Below are 17,477 nucleotides of genomic sequence, written 5' to 3'. Positions count from 1 at the left end.
AGCCTTAGCCCTACCCTTAGCCCTAGCCCTAGACCTAGCCCTAGCCTTAACCCTAGACCTAGCCCTAGCCTTAACCCTAGCCCTAGCCTTAACCCTAGCCCTACCCTTACCCCTAGCTCTAGACCTAGCCCTAGCCTTAACCCTAGCCCTACCCTTAACCCTAGCCCTATACCTAGCCTTAGCCCTAGCCCTACCCTTAGCCCTAGACCTAGCCCTAGCCCTAACCCTAGCCCTAGACCTAGCCCTAGCCCTACCCTTAACCCTAGCCCAGCCCTAGCCTTAGCCCTAGCCCTAGACCTAGCCTTAGCCCTACCCTTAACCCTAACTCCACCTTAACGTAACTGTGTATTTTTATTCCCTGTCTCTCAGGTGTGTGGCAGTGTGCGCTCTGCCCCTTGTACCCCTGCCCAGTGTGATGGTGAGCTGTGCCCTGCGGAGGGGGCGCCACCCTGTGGTCGCGGCGAGAGTTGCGTTGGGGCTCTGCCTCTGGGGACCCGAGCTGTGAGGGATGCTGAGGAGGTAAAGGACAGACTGCAGCAGCTCAATGGGAAGATCACACAGGCTGCTGCACAGGTAGGAGCTGACACTTGTTTGTTTTACTGTATGTTATAACCTATATAACTCTTTGTTGGGTTTGAATACTTACATGTAGTATATGTCCTTCAGTCAATTAAGTGGTTTGTTTCATCATATGGCGTTCAATGCTTTGCTCCTTTCCCCCATTCAATTCACAGATCCAGAAAACACAGGACACGGTCAATCTGGTCAGAAAGTCCACGGACGATCTGGTCAATCAGATGAGGCAGGCCAGGGATGACTTGGAGGCAGATCTGCGGGAGACAAGATACTTTGTTAAAGAGCTGAAGGACTTCCTGTCAGGTGACACATCGACGGTTATGTTCCAGTACCTTCAATAACCTATTTATACTGTTTTACTAGTAGTAAAAGTATTGAAGTAGTAGTAGTAGGTTCACTGACATTCCCCTCGTCTCTCCCTTCCCCTCTCTTCCACTCTTTCTCATCCTCCCTCTTGCAATCCTCTTCTTTCTCTCTCCCTCCCACCTCTCCCTCCTTGACTCCAGACCCGTCGTCAGACCCGACAGACATCAGCACGGTGAGTGAATGGATCTTGAACGCAAAGCTGCCTCTCAGTCTGGCAGCTCTGAAGAGGAAGCTTCAGGACATCAGAGCCCTGGCGGCAGGACTCCCAGACAGCAAAGCAGTCCTGGACCAGGCTGGACCACAGCTCGACACCGCCCGGCGCCTGCTACAGGAGGCCCAGGACGCCAGGTATAACACCTTATGACCTCTTATGTCAGTCTTATGACAGGGCTATGTACTGGAAGCAGCCACGGTTTAAGTAAAGTGTTAGTTGTAATTGATGTCATGTATGAAAATGCTGTGTGGTTTCAGAAGTCACTTTAACATTATTGTGACTGCTGTGAACGTTGCCGTAAGGTTGCTGTAACGTTGTTCTAACTTTGTTGTGTGCTGTGTGACAGGGATGCTGGGCTGGGTGTGAAGGATGATGTTGACGGGCTGCTGGAGGGCTTCACCGTCGTGGAGGGCTCCCTCTCTGGCCTGAACGACAAAGTGCAGGACAGCCTGGACATAGTGGAAGACATCAGCAACAGTCTCGCACAGGTGAGCGAGAGATGAACGAGTCTATTTGAGCTAATGTGCTCCAATAAGTACAATTACGCTTTCAAACCAGTCTGACACTGACATTGATTGTATTGCCTCCATTTTTCCAAATCCTTCACAGCTTCTTACCTTATTATTCCTCTCTCATTTTGATCCCCTCCTCCCTCCAGACCAAGGCCCAGTTGACTCCCGCGGTGAAGGCTCTAGGGGAGGCGTCTGCCCTGGCTGAGGGGATGAAACCTCAGCTGGAGGGGCTCAAGGCGCTGGTGCGCTCTGGAGGTCTGCTGGCCCAGAATGCTAAGGGAGAGGCCAATAAGGCTAACAAGGAGGCAGATGCTGCGACCAGGGTGAGTGTGTGTTAAAGTATATGTGTGTGTGGTACTGTTCATGCATGCCTTCTGTTTATACGTGTGTGTGTGGGTGTGGGTGTGGGTGTGTGTGTGTGTGTGTGTGTGTGTGTGTGTGTGTGTGTGTGTGTGTGTGTGTGTGTGTGTGTGTGTGTGTGTGTGTGTGTGTGTGTGTGTGTGTAATAATGATTGGAACAGAGCATGTTTGATGTATTTGATACCATTCGGGTCCATACCGTCCTCCCCAATTAAGGTGCCACCAACCTCCTGTGGTGTGTGTGTGTGTGTGTGTGTGTGTGTGTGTGTGTGTGCGCGCGCTCAACTGCCTGTCTCTTTGTTTGTAGGACCTGGCGTCCCTGGAGAAGCAGCTGGAGCAGCTGCGTGCCGCAGAGAGGACCAGTGGTCATGGCGATGGGACGGGAACGACAGGTGAGCGTCTCCGGAAGCTGCAGGAGGAGGCTGGTTCTCTGGCCCAGGACACTGGAGACATGATGAAGGCACTAGCAGGTACGGAGGAGGATAGCGAGGGGACACAAACACACCTGGGAAATTTGATTTGATTTGACAGTTTGCAGAGCCCATCCAGTATGCGGGCATAATGCGTTTGTGGAACATTGGCTCGATTCATTCCATATTGCTGAAGTTCAGCGTTATGGCGAGATTGAAATGATTTAATGGTCATTTCCGATTGAGTCGACATACGCTAGTCTGGCTAACACCTAACTCTCGAAGTCCTCCTGACTTCATAGTCTGAAATGGCTCTTTGATATTGTCGGCACAATGTGTGGATGATGAAGGGGGCTGTGCTTTTACTGGTTGGCTCTCCTCTTTCTCACAAAAAAAAACCCACATGCAAAGCCACACACAGCTGCAGAGTGCCGCTCGCTTCCATTACAATGGTTGGATTTTCTAATCCAAACAATGAGAGGTTTCAACCCCTAAGGGAAAAAAAATACATTTGAGAGAACCAAGCAAACTGAGTGAATATTGACATAACAAACGGCCTCTTTTCCAGACCAGTGCGGTCACAGCGCTCCCTCAAATTTGATTTAATATATATATATGTAAATAAAAAAACATTCCCTTCTCTTCCTGTTCCTCCTCCTGCTCTCCTCCCCCTCTCTCTCCTCTCTCCCCCTCCCCTCTCTATCTTCAGGTAAAGCAGACTCTCTGCGTAGACTACAGGATGAGGTCCTACTGAAGTCCCAGAGGCTGACCGGTCTGGACGGCAACCTGCGGGACCTCCTGGCTGACATGAGACAGAAGATCAAGATCCTCTCCACCTGCCAGGGCTGAGAGGTAAAAGGGCAGAGGTCATCCTCAAATAGCCTATTCATTGAGATAGAGGAGCGATGTTATTTATTTTGTCCCATTTTGTAGAATAAATGTCCCAATAAATATATTTTTCATGACGTTGAGTTTCCCTTTTTTTTTACTTATCCTACGACATCCCAGTGACATCATTAGGCCTGGGATTTCTGGGGCTGCAGCCCTGAATGTTTTTGGTCCAGCCCCGAACCTTTTGATGGTCCAAGAATATAGAAATTGCAGGCTGTATGTCTGATATGAGTTCCCATACTGGCCTATCACTTACACGCTAGGCAGTATGCCGTAGAGACTGTCATGATTTTAGCTTTACTTCACTGAAAACTGCGTGTCACTAGCCCAAACGGTTCAAAAGATGTGATCCATTTTACCGGAGATATATTGTTTTTCTTTACTATCGTCAATTCGCTGGAAGCATAAAGACAAATAAACCGTGTCCCTGCCATTTCAAAACTAGGCTACTTGGGGATCGGTAATTAGATGATTTGTTCAATAACAAACAAGCTTGTTCAGTCATGATACCTTATTAGCTAACAACCTGGTAACTGGACAGGCACACATTTGGTTTAAGATGGCAGACGGAGAAAGAGATAGCATACGTTTTGTCCTAGTGGGGGGGAGTGGGAAAAAAGAAATAGATTTAGATTTCTACATTTGGGTAGATTTAGACTATGCCTTGTTGTCTTCAGGAGATTTTCTGTTTCATTTCTTTCCTTCACATTAGCTGATGTAAGATTGTGGAACAATTCCTATTTATGTCATGTTATAGGATAATGAGAGTGTTTGCCAGCAAGAACAGGACTGTTATTCCTCATAAATCTTTTATTACACTTCTCCACAATTTTGCTGGTGTAACTACTTATTTAAGTCTAATATGCCTAAATTAAAAGAGGCTTTCCATTTTTGTCAGCATTCGTGTGGGTATACACTATGTCATGGTCATGTTGATTGTAAGTCAGAAAAACAAGAATAGCCTATATTGAAATGCCTGTTACATCAAGTATTATTTGTATTTTAGTAGTGTACACAAGCTGCTAGGCAGTGATGGTAAGGGGACTCTCAATAGCTCATAAACGATTTTGCCTATGTATTGTAAGATGACAAGTGTCTGCAACTAGTCAGCCCCCCCACCTATAGATTTGTCTTGATTGTGTGGTGACTTGAAGAAATTCATTGTTATAGCATAAACATTTTCAAACCTCCTGCACTTGGGAAACATACCCCCCGCAGGAATTTCTTTCTTCAAGCTGTGTTTTAAAGGGACAGTTCACCCACATTGTAGAAAAGGCTCTCATTTGTAATATACTTTTTATGGAACTGTCCCTTTAATTGCACATTTTTTTGTTAACTTTGCCTTTAACTGCAGACGCTTCTGAGCCATCACGATGTATCACAATGTATGTTAATATTGGCTTTTGGGCACTGGATACCTCTATACATCTCTATGCTTTTTATTGTTTGGATTTGTGTGTGTTTTGTATTGTTGGTATTGCTACACTGCTAGAGCTAAAAATCTGCGATAACGTCTGCAAAATATGTGTACACGACCAATAACATTTTATTTGATTTTGCTCTGAGCGCACCTGCAACCAATTCCCTTATTAAATGCCTGAGTTCCCTTTGTCTTTAGTTCAGTACCAAATAACCCATACCTCTTAAATACTCTCCAGCGTATACCCAACGCGAGCAACCCGCAATATTGTTTCCATTTTACTTTCTTGTTTCATGTGTGAATATATGAGCATTTAATGATGCGCTGTCGTATCAGTAGTGGTAGACTGTTGAGTTGTTGCAGCATATGGACATGAATAATTCAGATATTTTCTATATCCTTCAGAGTGATGATACTGACATGGAAATAATGGGTATGATAATTGTGTTCATGTTTATTCTGTTCCTAACGCAAATGTTTAGCTTTGTATTTTGTGTTTATTTTTAGCACACAAGTCAATAATGAATTGTGATTTATTGGAGAAAATAAAACGGGAGCTGCAGCTCTCTAAACCGAAAGTCCACGTCTCTCTCCCCATCCTTGTCCTCTAACCGGGACACCTGTATCAGCCCCTACAGTTAAGTCACTTAGCAGACGCTCTTATCCAGATTGATTTACAGGAGCAATTAGGGTTCAGTGACTTAATCAAGGGAACATCAACAGTTCAAGGCTTCTTAACTCACCCGTGTCAACAACCAACATTAGAATAGGCAACCTGCCTTTAAACATTGTTTTTATTACATTTATGGCATAATTCATCTCATCAATGTTCAGATTGATGCATTTAGCTGTTGAAATGAAAAATGGCGTCCGGGGAATGGATCCCCCACTAGAGTTCCCCCTTATAGCTCAATGGGCTAAGCCTACAATGTCCTCATCCTAGAAACGGCCCTGCTACGTCCTACATTCCACCAATAGCTGTAGAGTAGCCTCGTTTGACCATCCTGATATCCCGAGCTGACATTCTGTTACTAGGATTCAATGACGCTAAAGCTTTTACATTTGTTTTGTGCAATGCCCCTCAGCTACAGTAGTTCAGTCGTAGGAGGCCCAGACTGATGAAGTGAAATGAAATGAGAGCGCAGCGGTCAGGATGGTGGATTAGGCTAGCTGAAGAGGAGAGATTTGTGAGGTAAGAAAAGTACAGAAGAAGAAGATTTACATTTTAAGTTTTTATTTAGAAACAAAACAAAGAAGCAAAGTATAGCGCTTGTGGTTATAAGATAGCATCTCCAGTCAAACAGTTACAATGGCATCGACACTACAAGAGGAACTCTACAGCAGTTTATGGCATAAAAGTGGCACATGTTATCATCTCTGTACATAAAGTGGTGTTATTAATACACAGGACCACTTTAAGTACAGTAATAACTATCTTCTCTTACACAGAATGTCAGCCCTTCAAACCCTCCTCAACCCAAAGTCATTGTTACGACATGAGCGTTAGGATTCAAACAATGGGTCAACGTCATTCAAACCTGTCGGCAAGATTCATAAGTCAGAATCCTTACATTTAGGATTATAAAAGATACAAATAATTCACACAATATAAAAGTACATAGCTTCGATTTAACGCTTGACAGCAATGACATCTCAAAGCACTTCTCCTTGAATAAATGTCATACTGTATTCGTAAATCATTATTTTTACCAGGTTTTAATCCATACATTTTCTTCAGAGCCACAGGACTCTGGTTTCTCCAGATCCATTAGTAGGAACAGATGTGAGTGAAAGAATAACAGTTTAATTTAGTTCAGACAGCAACACAAAGTAGCCAAAGCCAATGAATTAGTTACAATCTAGCCGTCACAGCTATCATATCAGAAACAGATACTCAAAAAAAGTATATTGTTTTCCATAGGTCAATAAACATTCATAGATAATTATACATTGCAAATACAGTACGTCTTTGTATACTTCAAATGTATATTTTCTGTTGAGATATAAGTACAGAATGTACTCTTCTAAACGTCGACAGTGGCTTGGGTCAAAGAAATTAAAGTTTACATTTGTGTGAGCGTAAATGTACTACGTTGTAGTTGGGTATGAATCTCAGGGCTTCCTGTGTTCTCTGGATAAGGTTCGGGGCCCAGGCCCTTGCTATGGGCCTCTGGGCATCTCAGAGGAGCACTACAGAGTACTACTCCTGAACCAGCAGGAGGCAGCTGACACCTGTAGAGTGGCTCAAACTTCTTGACTGCAACACTGCAGAAACACTGGAGGGGCGTGGGGAGTGTAAATTCACATGAAGATTCATATCATTCATGTGAGAGTTTTCCTATCAACTCTCCATAGTTTTTGTTGATTGTGTACAGGAGTGTTTGCAAGCAAATGTGCATTGTGTATTTGAGACTATTTACCTTGAAGCCAATTAATTGATCCTTAGGTCAATCAATCACATAACAGAACACACCCCAGTCTGCATGGTGTGCCCATTCCTATTGGTCGCCCTGTCAATGGCATCACAGCTGAAACAGACAGCAAAAAGCAAAGCCTTAAGAACCACAGATTTGACACTTTGGACGTAACTCAACCCCCCCCAGAATGACATATTCCCCTCCCCTCAGTCCACTCGGACTCACCTCTGAGCTGCCGCGAATGAGGAGCAATTCTCCGCGTTACACGTCTCCATAACGACCGGTGTGTGCCTGGGCTCGCTGTGACTGGCTCTCAGGCCCCGGCACTGCGCCTCCGGAGGGGTCACGGGACACACTGGGATTGGGAGGTTGCCGTTGGTGTCGATGTCCTGCTGAGTATTCTGGGAGTTGCAGGGGTTGATGGCGGGGATAGGTGGGAGAGGGGCATCGGGGTCGGCGTGGGCCAACTGCAGCTTCTTCATGTGGTTGATGGCTGCCGTGGCGTTGAAGGCTTGCTGTAACAAAACACACAGGAAGATTAGGATTGATCTTTTTTTATTTTTTATAAATAATTATGTTTTGATGATAATAATAATAATAATAATAGTAACGTAAGTATGACAGCATATTGTATGTAGCCCTATGACATGTTGCTCACCCTCCATTTGGACTTGGCAAAGTTCTTCTGGATCTGCATGCTGACTGATTCATAGATGTCCTGATCCCTCGCTGTCTTCCCAATGATCCTGCAACAGGAAATGGCATTGTTATGGCCACCAGGAACAAAGAATAAACGAGAAATAGTGGGATCCCCAGACACTGATCTTAGATCAGTTTTCTATTTGTCCCCTAATGGTTATAGTAAGATGAGGGGAGGATGGACTGATCCTGGATCTGTGTGTGACTCACCAGGGGTGTCTGAGGGCCTGTTCTGTGCTGAAGCGTTTCTTAGGGTGCTTCTGCATCATGTTCCGGATGAAGTCCTTCGCTATGGAAACGGAGACCGACAAACGTCAACAACTGACATGGAACTTTCAGCATATATGTAGTAAAAAAAAAGTATTCTAGCACCGAGATGACTTATGAATATCTTTACTATGTAGTTATGATACTCGTTCTGTGTTGATACCCTTGTCGTAGGGGTGGTGGTATGTCTTACCTGACTCTGAGATGTTATCCCAGAAGGGCGAGTGGAAAGCGTAGTCGGCCCTCATGATCTTAGAGAACAGACGTGTCTCGTTGTCCTCAAAGAACGGAGGGTAGCCGCACAGCCTGTTAAACGCAGGGGGAACATGGTTATCACAAAGTTATAACAATAACGTTCCCCAAACGTTATCTAGAAATACCATCTCACAATGCAGTCATCCTAACACTATGAAAAGGTTGAAGAGAGGTGCTGGCGGATATAGATCTACAAGTCCTAGATAGGTACTCACAGGATGTATGTGATGACTCCTATGGACCAGCAGTCCACTGCCTTGCTGTAGGGTTTCTGAGCCAGAACTTCAGGGGCTGTAGAAGTTCAAATATACACAGGATTAGATACCATGCTAGTCTGTTCTATCTGTGCAACAAAGCTTTACACTATTTCAATGGTCAACCAACTAACACACGGTTGGCGCGCACACACACACCAACATATCCTGGCGTGCCGCAGGCCGTGGACATCACGCCGTGGTCAGACATCTTGGACAGGCCGAAGTCACTGATCATGATCTTGGAGTTCTCATCTGAGTTGAAGTATAGTAGGTTCTCTGGCTGCACACACAGAGGGAAAGAGAATCAAAAAGCGGCAGAGAAACTATTCTCCCAACGTAGTATATAATAGTGTTGTGTGTGTAAAATATGCGTGGAATATTGTATTTGTTTAAATGTATTTTATTTAACCTTTATTTAATTAGGCAAGTCAGTTAAGAACAAAATCTTATTTACAATGACAGCCTACACCGGCCAAACCCGGACGACGCTGGAACAATTGTGCGCCGCCCTATGGGACTCCAAATCACAGCCGGATGTGATACAGCCTGGATATTACGTGTGTGTGTGTGTAACCTACCTTGAGGTCCCTGTGCACTATGCTGTTCTCGTGAAGGTAGTTGACAGCCTCCAGCACTTGGTGAACCAGACAGCTGGCATCCTTCTCTGTGTACACTCCCCGATCTATGATACGGTCAAACAGCTCCCCACCGGACACCCTAGGAAAACACACACACACACATCAGAATCTCCACCACTATATTCATCATCAGCATCATCATCATCATCAGCCTTTAAAATCTTCATTAGACCCTACTAATACAGCAGGTTTTGTAAAACAGCAACATTTCTCTGTATGTTAATAAATGCATTTAGAATATGTAGAGAACGGTGCCCACTCACAGCTGCATGACAAGGTAGTAGTGTGTCCGAGTTTCATAGAAGTCTTCCAATCCAATTACATTGTCGTGCCTTATCCTGAGAGGAAGAGGAAGAGATTTGTGATGTTGTTCATTCAGATGTGTGTGTGTGTGTGTGTGTGTGTGTGTGTGTGTGTGTGTGTGTGTGTGTGTGTGTGTGTGTGTGTGTGTGTGTGTGTGTGTGTGTGTGTGTGTGTGTGTGTGTGTGTGTGTGTGTGTGTGTGTGTGCACTTACTTCTTCAGCACAGTGATCTCGTTCTCTAGCTTGCTACAGCTGAGGTGTTTTTTCTTCAGACACTTCAGGGCATAGAGGTTTCCAGTCTTCTTTTCTCTCACCAGGTACACCTCGGAGAACGAACCCCTACGCACACAGACAGAGAAATGGTTATAAGGCTATGTCCATTATCCAACCCATGGGCTTGAACTCCATAGTCAATGAACCTCGTCAGGTTCCATAAACTTGCAGATTTCTGAGCTTAACTACAGTTAACAATTCTAGTCTCTAATCCAGGGGTGTCAAACTCCAAAGGAAGGCTGAGTATCTGCTGTTTTTTTTTGCTATTCTGTTCAATGTGTGTCCGATTAAGAGCTAGACAACCAGGTGAGGGGAGTTCCTAACTAATTCATGACCGGAAGTGCAAAGGAGGAGCGAAAACCCGCAGACACACGGCCCTCGAAGGAAAGAGTTAGATACCTGTGCTCTAACCAAACGACATAATGCTCCAATTAAACCAATACGTTCTGAAGACGAAGTGGAACAGCTCGAAAACAACCCTGAAAAATGAACCCCGTTCCACAGATAATTGGATAGGTGTAGCCAAGACGGCGGAAGCGCTCATACGCTCTTCAGAAGGCTACAGAGCTGTAGGTGGAGTCACCATCACCAAGCCTCACTCTCCTGGCTCACAGCTGCACACGGCTCGGAGCAAGACCAGTGTGGCCTAGGAAGGCTGTGTTTAGAATTGGGCTGCCGGTCTAAACACAGCCATAGAGGCTCAGGTATGGCATGTGCTTCTGAGGCCTGTGAATAGCAGCAGGGCAATACAGGAGGACGAGTACACAAGCCTTTTCCAGTACACAGCCTGAAGCTCAGGACAGGGGACCCAGAGAAGAGACCCCTGAGATGATTGATTGATTGGATAATTAAAAGTTGTAGGCTGCTCCAGCTGCAGACAGCGTTACATACATCAGAAATTCTCAAGAACTAAAAAACAATTAATCCCGGAGGATTATTTCCATCGTTCATGAACCCTGAGAAGACCGTGGGGGGGGGGGGGGAGAAGAAGTGTTCATGTGTGGGAGGGAGCCAAGATGATCCTAAACCGCACAAAATGGATCCCACCTCCCATCTGCTGACTGCCCTGTTTGAGGGAGACCAAGGTGTGGGTAATCCTCGGGTTTGGCAGACGCCCATATTCCAACACCTGTGATGCTGATGCAATAAGTGCGCCCTGTGCCCAAAGACATCACTGTCTGGTAGAGACAGACATACAGACGGAGGCTAAGAGACACAAGGCCTGGGTTCAAATACCACAGTATTTGTTTTCTTTCAAATACTTTGATTGTGCTTGCCACTTCGCTTCCTCCCCCTCGTCTGGCACTCCTGGCAGACTCAGTCAAACACTCAAAGTATTTTGAAAGAAAAGCCTACTATTTGAACCCAGGTCTGCTGAACACACACATATACAGATACACAAACTCACACACGTACGCACGCACACGGTCGCACTCATTCCCTCACACCTCACCTCGTGCAAACGCACACTGTCAACACACAATGCCAGGCCCTTAATCCTTTAACTGAGCAGTGATAGGCTGTGCCCACTCTGTAATGACATCATTGCTCACCTGCCTGGCTCACACTTCTCTCAACCTCAGCCTCTCTCATGTATTATTGCTGTAAGCTGCTTGAGGAGAGGCTGAGGAGGTGAGGAGGAGGCTCAGAGAACAGGTAGACCAGGGGCAACAGACAGACCCCTCTCACTCTGCAGATATCAGCGTTGTGTGGGCAGTAACACTTTCCTATTGGATTTCACAAAGAACAACTCCTTTCATAAAGCTCTCATATACTGTACTGTGCATAGACCTACTGTGCATAGACCTACAAAACACGCATACGCCCACACATGCAAGCAACCACACTCTAGCACACACGTGCTCAGACCCACATGCTCACACTCACATGTGAACACTCTCAGGCTCACACACAGACATGATCATAAACGTACGTATACACACCGGTCAACCATTTTTCCAAAATCTGCCATGTCCTGTCCCCTTTCGGGTACTGTTGCTACCTCGTTTAAACTCAAAACTGTCCAACAAAGGTTCAATCTTTAAGGTGAGAGAGACTATTGTGTGAGCGCCAAGTGTTCCCTTGATAAACATGACCTGCCCTGACCTGGGTCCTGATAATCTGTTAATCTGGGTAGAACATTCCAGGATTATAGTGCCAAACTAGGATCCTTCTCTGGGCACAGGTAAAGTAGATATCCTGGAGATGCACTTAATCCTGTAATAATGGCTCTTTAGTCGGAGATAAGAAGCTGACAAGAGTTGCTACTCAGCAACAAAGGCCCGGTGAAACAACCAAGCACAAAATGGCTGCCTTGCGTCACCCAGGTGGGTGCTGCACATCGGATGAGGCGAGTTATCCTCGAAGCAAAAGTGCTTCGAATCACACCTCCGGGCAATCATTTTAAACGGACAAAGTACTCACGATCCCAGCGCTTGTTTGAATTCGAACACATCTCTGATATTGTTGATGACTTTCTTCCAGCTGCAGGTTATTTCTTTGCGGCCCATGGTGGCTCTGTCGTCACAGCCGGCACCTGGAGCAACAACAGACAGACGAGCAGTTTTACCTCTACTGTCTGGAGAACACTGGACTGTCTTACATGTGTGTATATATATACACACGTTCCTTTTCAAAAGACAACCCTCACCACACATAAAGAAGCCCAACATGACCAAACACTTCGGGACAGAGTTTCACATATGGTGGGTGGGGACCAACCCACTGGTAGGTCACGGCCGTTTCCTCTTGGGTCATGTCTTAGGACGAATATGGCTAGACACATCGTTTGGATACAAGAACGTTTGAAAGGCTTCAAGTAGCTCACAAAGCAACAACAACATTGGGGGACCACAGCTTGGTGGAGATCTCGGTTAACTACTGCCATCTTGTAAACACCCCGTTTTACTTATATAAAAGCTTGCATGTTCAGTATAAGGTCATTAATTATTGGCCTAAGCTCGTTTGTACCCATCACTTACAGAAGGCCCAAAGAGGTGTAGGATTAGTGCTGTAATGCCTATTGATGGTTACTCTTTCCACCCTCTCCCTCCCCTCGCTCTCTCTCTCTCTCTCTCTCCTTCCTGTGCCAATTCAGGATGCAGATTACTGCTGATTCCCTGACAAACCCCCAAAACTGGGTCGACTTATTATACTGACCTTCACAAGAGGCCATTGTTGTGCCTCAAAACTCTCTCCAAGTTGGTTCTGCTTCTTTTTTTAAACCAATCAGCATCTGAATAGAAAAAGTACCCCAAACCCCCCTGAGTGATCTCACAATGCCATAGATGGAGCATAGAATATAATTCAGCAATAGGACAAGAGGGGGGGGTGTTGTATATGGCCAATATACCACGGCTAAGGGCTGTCTTGTGCACAACGCAACGCCACACAGATACAGACATTAGCCGTGGTATATTGGCCATATACCACAAACACCCGAGGTGCCTTATGGCTATTATCAACTGGTTACCAATGCAATTAGAATTAGTATTTATTTGGTCATACTTGTGGAAATCGGTCTGATGTACCATTGGTTTCAGCCATTCAGCATTCAGGGCTCAAACCACCCGGTTTATAATGATGATTATAAACTGGATGGTTCCAGCCCTGAAAGCTGATTGGCTGACAGCCATGGTATATCAGACCATATACCACGGGTATGACAAAACATTTATATTTACTGCTCTAATTACGCTGGTAACCAGTTTATTATAGCAATAAGGCACCTCGGGGGTTTGTGGTGTATGGCCAATATACCACGGGTAAGGGCTGCTTCCAGGCACTCTGCATTGCATCGTGCATAAGAACAACTCTTATCCGTGGTATATTGGCCATATACCACACCCCCTCGTGGCTTATTGCTTAATTAAATGCTAATGTCAGTAGATACCTCAGCCAAAATACATAAAAAGTGTTGATAGAATATGGTAGACTTCCATTTGGCGTAATGCATTCATTGTGTTGTCATGTGTCCATTCAATGCGGATTTCTTGTAAGCTTTGTCCAGTTTTAAAATGATTGAATCAATAAAACAACGTATTTTCCAGGTGTTTCCTAATGTCCAGTAGCACCGTGGGAAAAATCCGGGTGATCATGCGATAGCACATCTGATTCAAATGGTCCTCAGAACTGTGCGTAAAATGTTCCCGAGTGCCTTTGAAGCATGGATAGTTTAGGTGGAAATGTCGAAGAACATGACCGTATTAAACTACAGTTAATCGTTCATTACTTGAAGCCAGAGACGGTGCGGCATTTCAATTATATAACATGCTCTATTTCTTTAAGAAATTGAAAAAAACGAATGTATTTTCTCTTATAATGTAGCTTAAACTAAGCACAGAAAAACACTGACACAGTAATACACACTTAGATCTAAATAACTGAATAGAAACGTGAAGGGGCATTTTTTTCTTACCTTATCTACAGAGAAGGAACAAGAGTGCACTTGTTGAGGTATCTCGATAGACCTACTAGTATCTTCACTGCAGACATGGAGACCGCGGAGCGTCCAGGGGCGTGGTCTGCCCTCCCCACCATTAATCAGACTAGCAAAAGCAAAAAGTCCCACTTTTAATATTGTAAAAAATATGCATGACTTTGTATTATTTTGATGATTTAGAACACTATTTTGCTTACATGATTTCAGCTAGAAACGTCATTCAAACTTTAAAACGTGCAGACTGGTCAGGAATAGTGTGCTTGTATTCAACTTTTTGATAACATTTCTAATTTTTGAACTATTAAGCTTTTTGACCTGAAAAAAATACTCAACCATTTTCATGGGATTTCTTCAACATTCTAAAGGTCCCATTGTTAAGCCGATGTTACACAAAGCAATCTGGACGCAATTTATGTTGCATCTGGGTTGCTCAGTGTGTCACCACCCAAAAATTGCAATGCCTGCAACTTAGTTGCATTGCATCGCAAGAGATAGAAATCAACCCTATTTCACGGAATTGACTGTATGCAATGTCCAATCAGTAAGCAGAAAAAAGTTTACATGACTCGACATCAGTGGAGGCTCTGAGGGGAGGATGGCTCATAATAATGTTTGTAACCGAATGGAATGGCATCAAACTATGTGTTTGCGACCATTCCACCCATTCCGGTCTAGCCATTACCACGAGCCTGTCATCCCCAATTAAGGTGCAACCAACCTCCTGTGCTCGTCATATAGTTATGTTCAGAAATCCGACCCAGTTGTCATGGTTTATGTACATGGTCTGGCAGTCAATAAATATCATTTTAAAAGTAAACCCAGACCTTTCTCTGTCTCAACTGAAATTGTCCAACATGAACTGCACTAGCTAGCTAGCTAGCTTAGCTCGTTGCTAGCGTGGTTAGATAGCTAGTTAGCTTGGTTAAACATGGTTGGCAAATAGGCAACCCAGATCTTTCTCTGTCCAGTTTCAGCTGAAATTGTCCAACATGAACTGCGCTAGCTAACTAAGCTTGTCGCTAGCTTGGTAGAACATGGTTGGAAAATAGGCAATATTTTGGCTAGCTAGCGAAATTGTACAGACAGCATTTATATTATGTCTATATTGATGCTATTACAATTTACTAAACATTTGGATACATTTATGAAACCATGATGTGATGTATGACAGGATTGGGTGTTGCATGCAATTTCAATAGTGCTTGCATTGCTTTTTGTAATAACAAAGTTGCTTGAGATGATGCCACTTGCAACTTGTATCTGCAACAGAAATTGAGTCAAAATTGCTTCATGTGACACAGGCTTAAAACACTCTCATGACTTCCAACATTCGATTCACTGTAAACAAAGTAACTTTTGACACAAATCAGCTACTTTGATCACTTTCCCAACAAGTCAGACAATAACTCAGAGCGTATGAAATCTTTACTTCTCTGCTTTTGTAATCTAAAATTAGAACACTTCTTACACAACCACAAAATAATTTTAAAGAGCTCAAGCAAGTCCCGCAGTTTTTCTTCAAGGACAATTACCATCTAGGTGTCACTTGCTTTCAATGTCCCTCACATCCTGCACAGTTTATTGCCAATAATGCAGTGCCAGCGGACACTGACCTAGATTACTGTATAGGAAAACAAACCCACAGCTGCAAGGTTCACATACTTTGCTTTGTTTTTAGATGGCCTCATTGGGAACCTATGGCAAGACTATTTCACTCATTGAACAACTACATAATTGCAGAGATGTCTGTGATTTCACATAAAGCCTGCATGCATTACTTTAAATAAGTATATATGAGTGCTGCTTGTAATGTTCTATTATCTATTTACAGTATTTTACACTCAAAATGGTTGATAATATCTAATCTTTCTGATATACATTGTTATGTGTGTAATACATTTTTATATCAATTCTTGCTATGCAGAATGCATTAAACCTGTCCCGTGGGCTTTCCATGCATCAAACTGTTTCATAATATATGTACCCAACTGCAGGTGCACAATTTTTGCTGGGTATATAATCTACAGCCTAAGCATGATGCCATCAAGCCAACATGACACATGATTAGGCAACCTACGGCTGAATATCACTCTGTAGGCTATTCATAAATAAATCCAACCCTGTCTCCTCCCTCTGATATGAAAGCTGTACTTGTCCTGGTTCACACCCAGCTGCAAGCATTCTCTCTTATGTAGCATTGGCCACTGTGTGTGTGTGTGTGTGTGTGTGTGTGTGTGTGTGTGTGTGTGTGTGTGTGTGTGTGTGTGTGTGTGTGTGTGTGTGTGTGTGTGTGTGTGTGTGTGTGTGTGTGTGTGTGTGTGTGGCAGTCTGGAGGGGGTTCGTGTGCCACCTTTCACTCAATGCATTACAACATACTGTGAGTGATTATTCAGTGTTGTGTGATGGTTGGTTGTGTCTACAAACCTAATTCTGGTAGTATTCTAATTCTGGAACATACATGTTTTATAAGGCTCACACTTATAAAACACTGGACACAGTGTAAAGCCTGATGAAGAAGAGCTTAGGAGCAGTGCAGCCCTGTAACAGATTAATAGAGGGTGCTAGCGCTTTCTCTATTATCTCACCATCCACTGCTGTTGTGGTTGCTGCTGCTGTGTACCTTGTATACAGTTAGTTACTTCTGCAGTGTGAGCGGTCACATCCTCTCCATATGAGACATATGATTATCTCTACCTTAGTATACCATATTAGGTGCATGTAGACTTGCGCCTAACATATTTCTCATGTACACACATTCAATCAATGTGAATTTCCTCACCACAATGATGATGACTGTAAGGACAAATGCTGGGAGACGAGAAGCAAGTACAGGGAGTGAATATTTAATGAATAAACAAACAAGAAACAAAAAACAAACACAGTTTGGACAAGGAACACATAACGACATTAATGCTGACTCGGGAAAGAAACAGAGGAAGTGACAGATATAGGGGAGGTAATTAATAACGTGAGGGAGTCCGATGAAGCGTTGATGTGCGTAACGATGGTGACAGGTTGTCTTGTTTTGTACGCTTTGTACAAATAATAAAACGCAGAACTACAGGATGTTTCTTAACATAACTCTTTATTAACTAGCTACAACTACATGTTCGCCTATCTCCAACCACGATCAACTGACGATGCCCTAACCGTCTGGGTGGTCTTAACCAATCACTGCA

At 44.1% G+C, this 17,477-nt stretch overlaps 2 protein-coding genes across 4 annotated transcripts in view; one reads left to right on the top strand and one right to left on the bottom strand.

The window, feature by feature from the left end:
* LOC115208157 (laminin subunit beta-3) overlaps positions 1-5,327 on the top strand; it is a 32,223-nt gene extending 26,896 nt beyond the window's left edge. For both annotated transcript variants that reach the window (XM_029776008.1, XM_029776009.1), the window contains exons 16-22: positions 370-573; positions 735-879; positions 1,083-1,290; positions 1,503-1,644; positions 1,815-1,991; positions 2,336-2,498; positions 3,148-5,327. In XM_029776008.1, coding sequence (XP_029631868.1) covers positions 370-573; positions 735-879; positions 1,083-1,290; positions 1,503-1,644; positions 1,815-1,991; positions 2,336-2,498; positions 3,148-3,287 — 1,179 coding nt within the window. In that variant the 3' untranslated portion in view covers positions 3,288-5,327. The remainder of the gene's footprint in view (positions 1-369; positions 574-734; positions 880-1,082; positions 1,291-1,502; positions 1,645-1,814; positions 1,992-2,335; positions 2,499-3,147) is intronic.
* A 639-nt stretch (positions 5,328-5,966) lies between these two features.
* On the bottom strand, positions 5,967-14,352 carry LOC115208156 (calcium/calmodulin-dependent protein kinase type 1D). 2 transcript variants are annotated; one of them, XM_029776007.1, is made up of 14 exons: positions 14,275-14,352; positions 13,017-13,092; positions 12,282-12,393; positions 9,798-9,923; positions 9,546-9,620; positions 9,223-9,361; positions 8,801-8,924; positions 8,603-8,678; positions 8,326-8,438; positions 8,076-8,154; positions 7,825-7,912; positions 7,392-7,681; positions 7,170-7,277; positions 5,967-7,025 (listed from the first exon to the last, which is right to left on the bottom strand). In XM_029776007.1, exons 2-13 carry the CDS (start codon positions 13,030-13,032, stop codon positions 7,205-7,207), a joined length of 1,311 nt encoding a protein of 436 aa, XP_029631867.1. In that variant the 5' UTR covers positions 13,033-13,092; positions 14,275-14,352; the 3' UTR covers positions 5,967-7,025; positions 7,170-7,204. The 2 variants fall into 2 exon arrangements, with proteins under 2 accessions (XP_029631867.1, XP_029631865.1); XM_029776005.1 differs by having other exon boundaries at positions 5,967-7,277.
* Positions 14,353-17,477: the final 3,125 nt, after the last annotated feature.

Source organism: Salmo trutta, chromosome 14 (assembly GCF_901001165.1).
Source record: "Salmo trutta chromosome 14, fSalTru1.1, whole genome shotgun sequence".
Lineage (NCBI taxonomy): Eukaryota > Metazoa > Chordata > Actinopteri > Salmoniformes > Salmonidae > Salmo > Salmo trutta.
The sequence above is the reverse complement of the archived record's forward strand: the minus strand, read 5'-3'. Positions and strand labels throughout refer to the sequence as shown.

Excerpts from the sequence above, each read along its gene's own strand:
- LOC115208156 (XM_029776005.1), bottom strand. Across the intron at positions 9,362-9,545 it reads TACTACCTTGTCATGCAGCT|GGTGTCCGGTGGGGAGCTGT; the intron begins GTGAGTGGGCAC and ends GTGTTTTCCTAG. Across the intron at positions 7,278-7,391 it reads TCATTCGCGGCAGCTCAGAG|CTGTGATGCCATTGACAGGG; the intron begins GTGAGTCCGAGT and ends TGTCTGTTTCAG.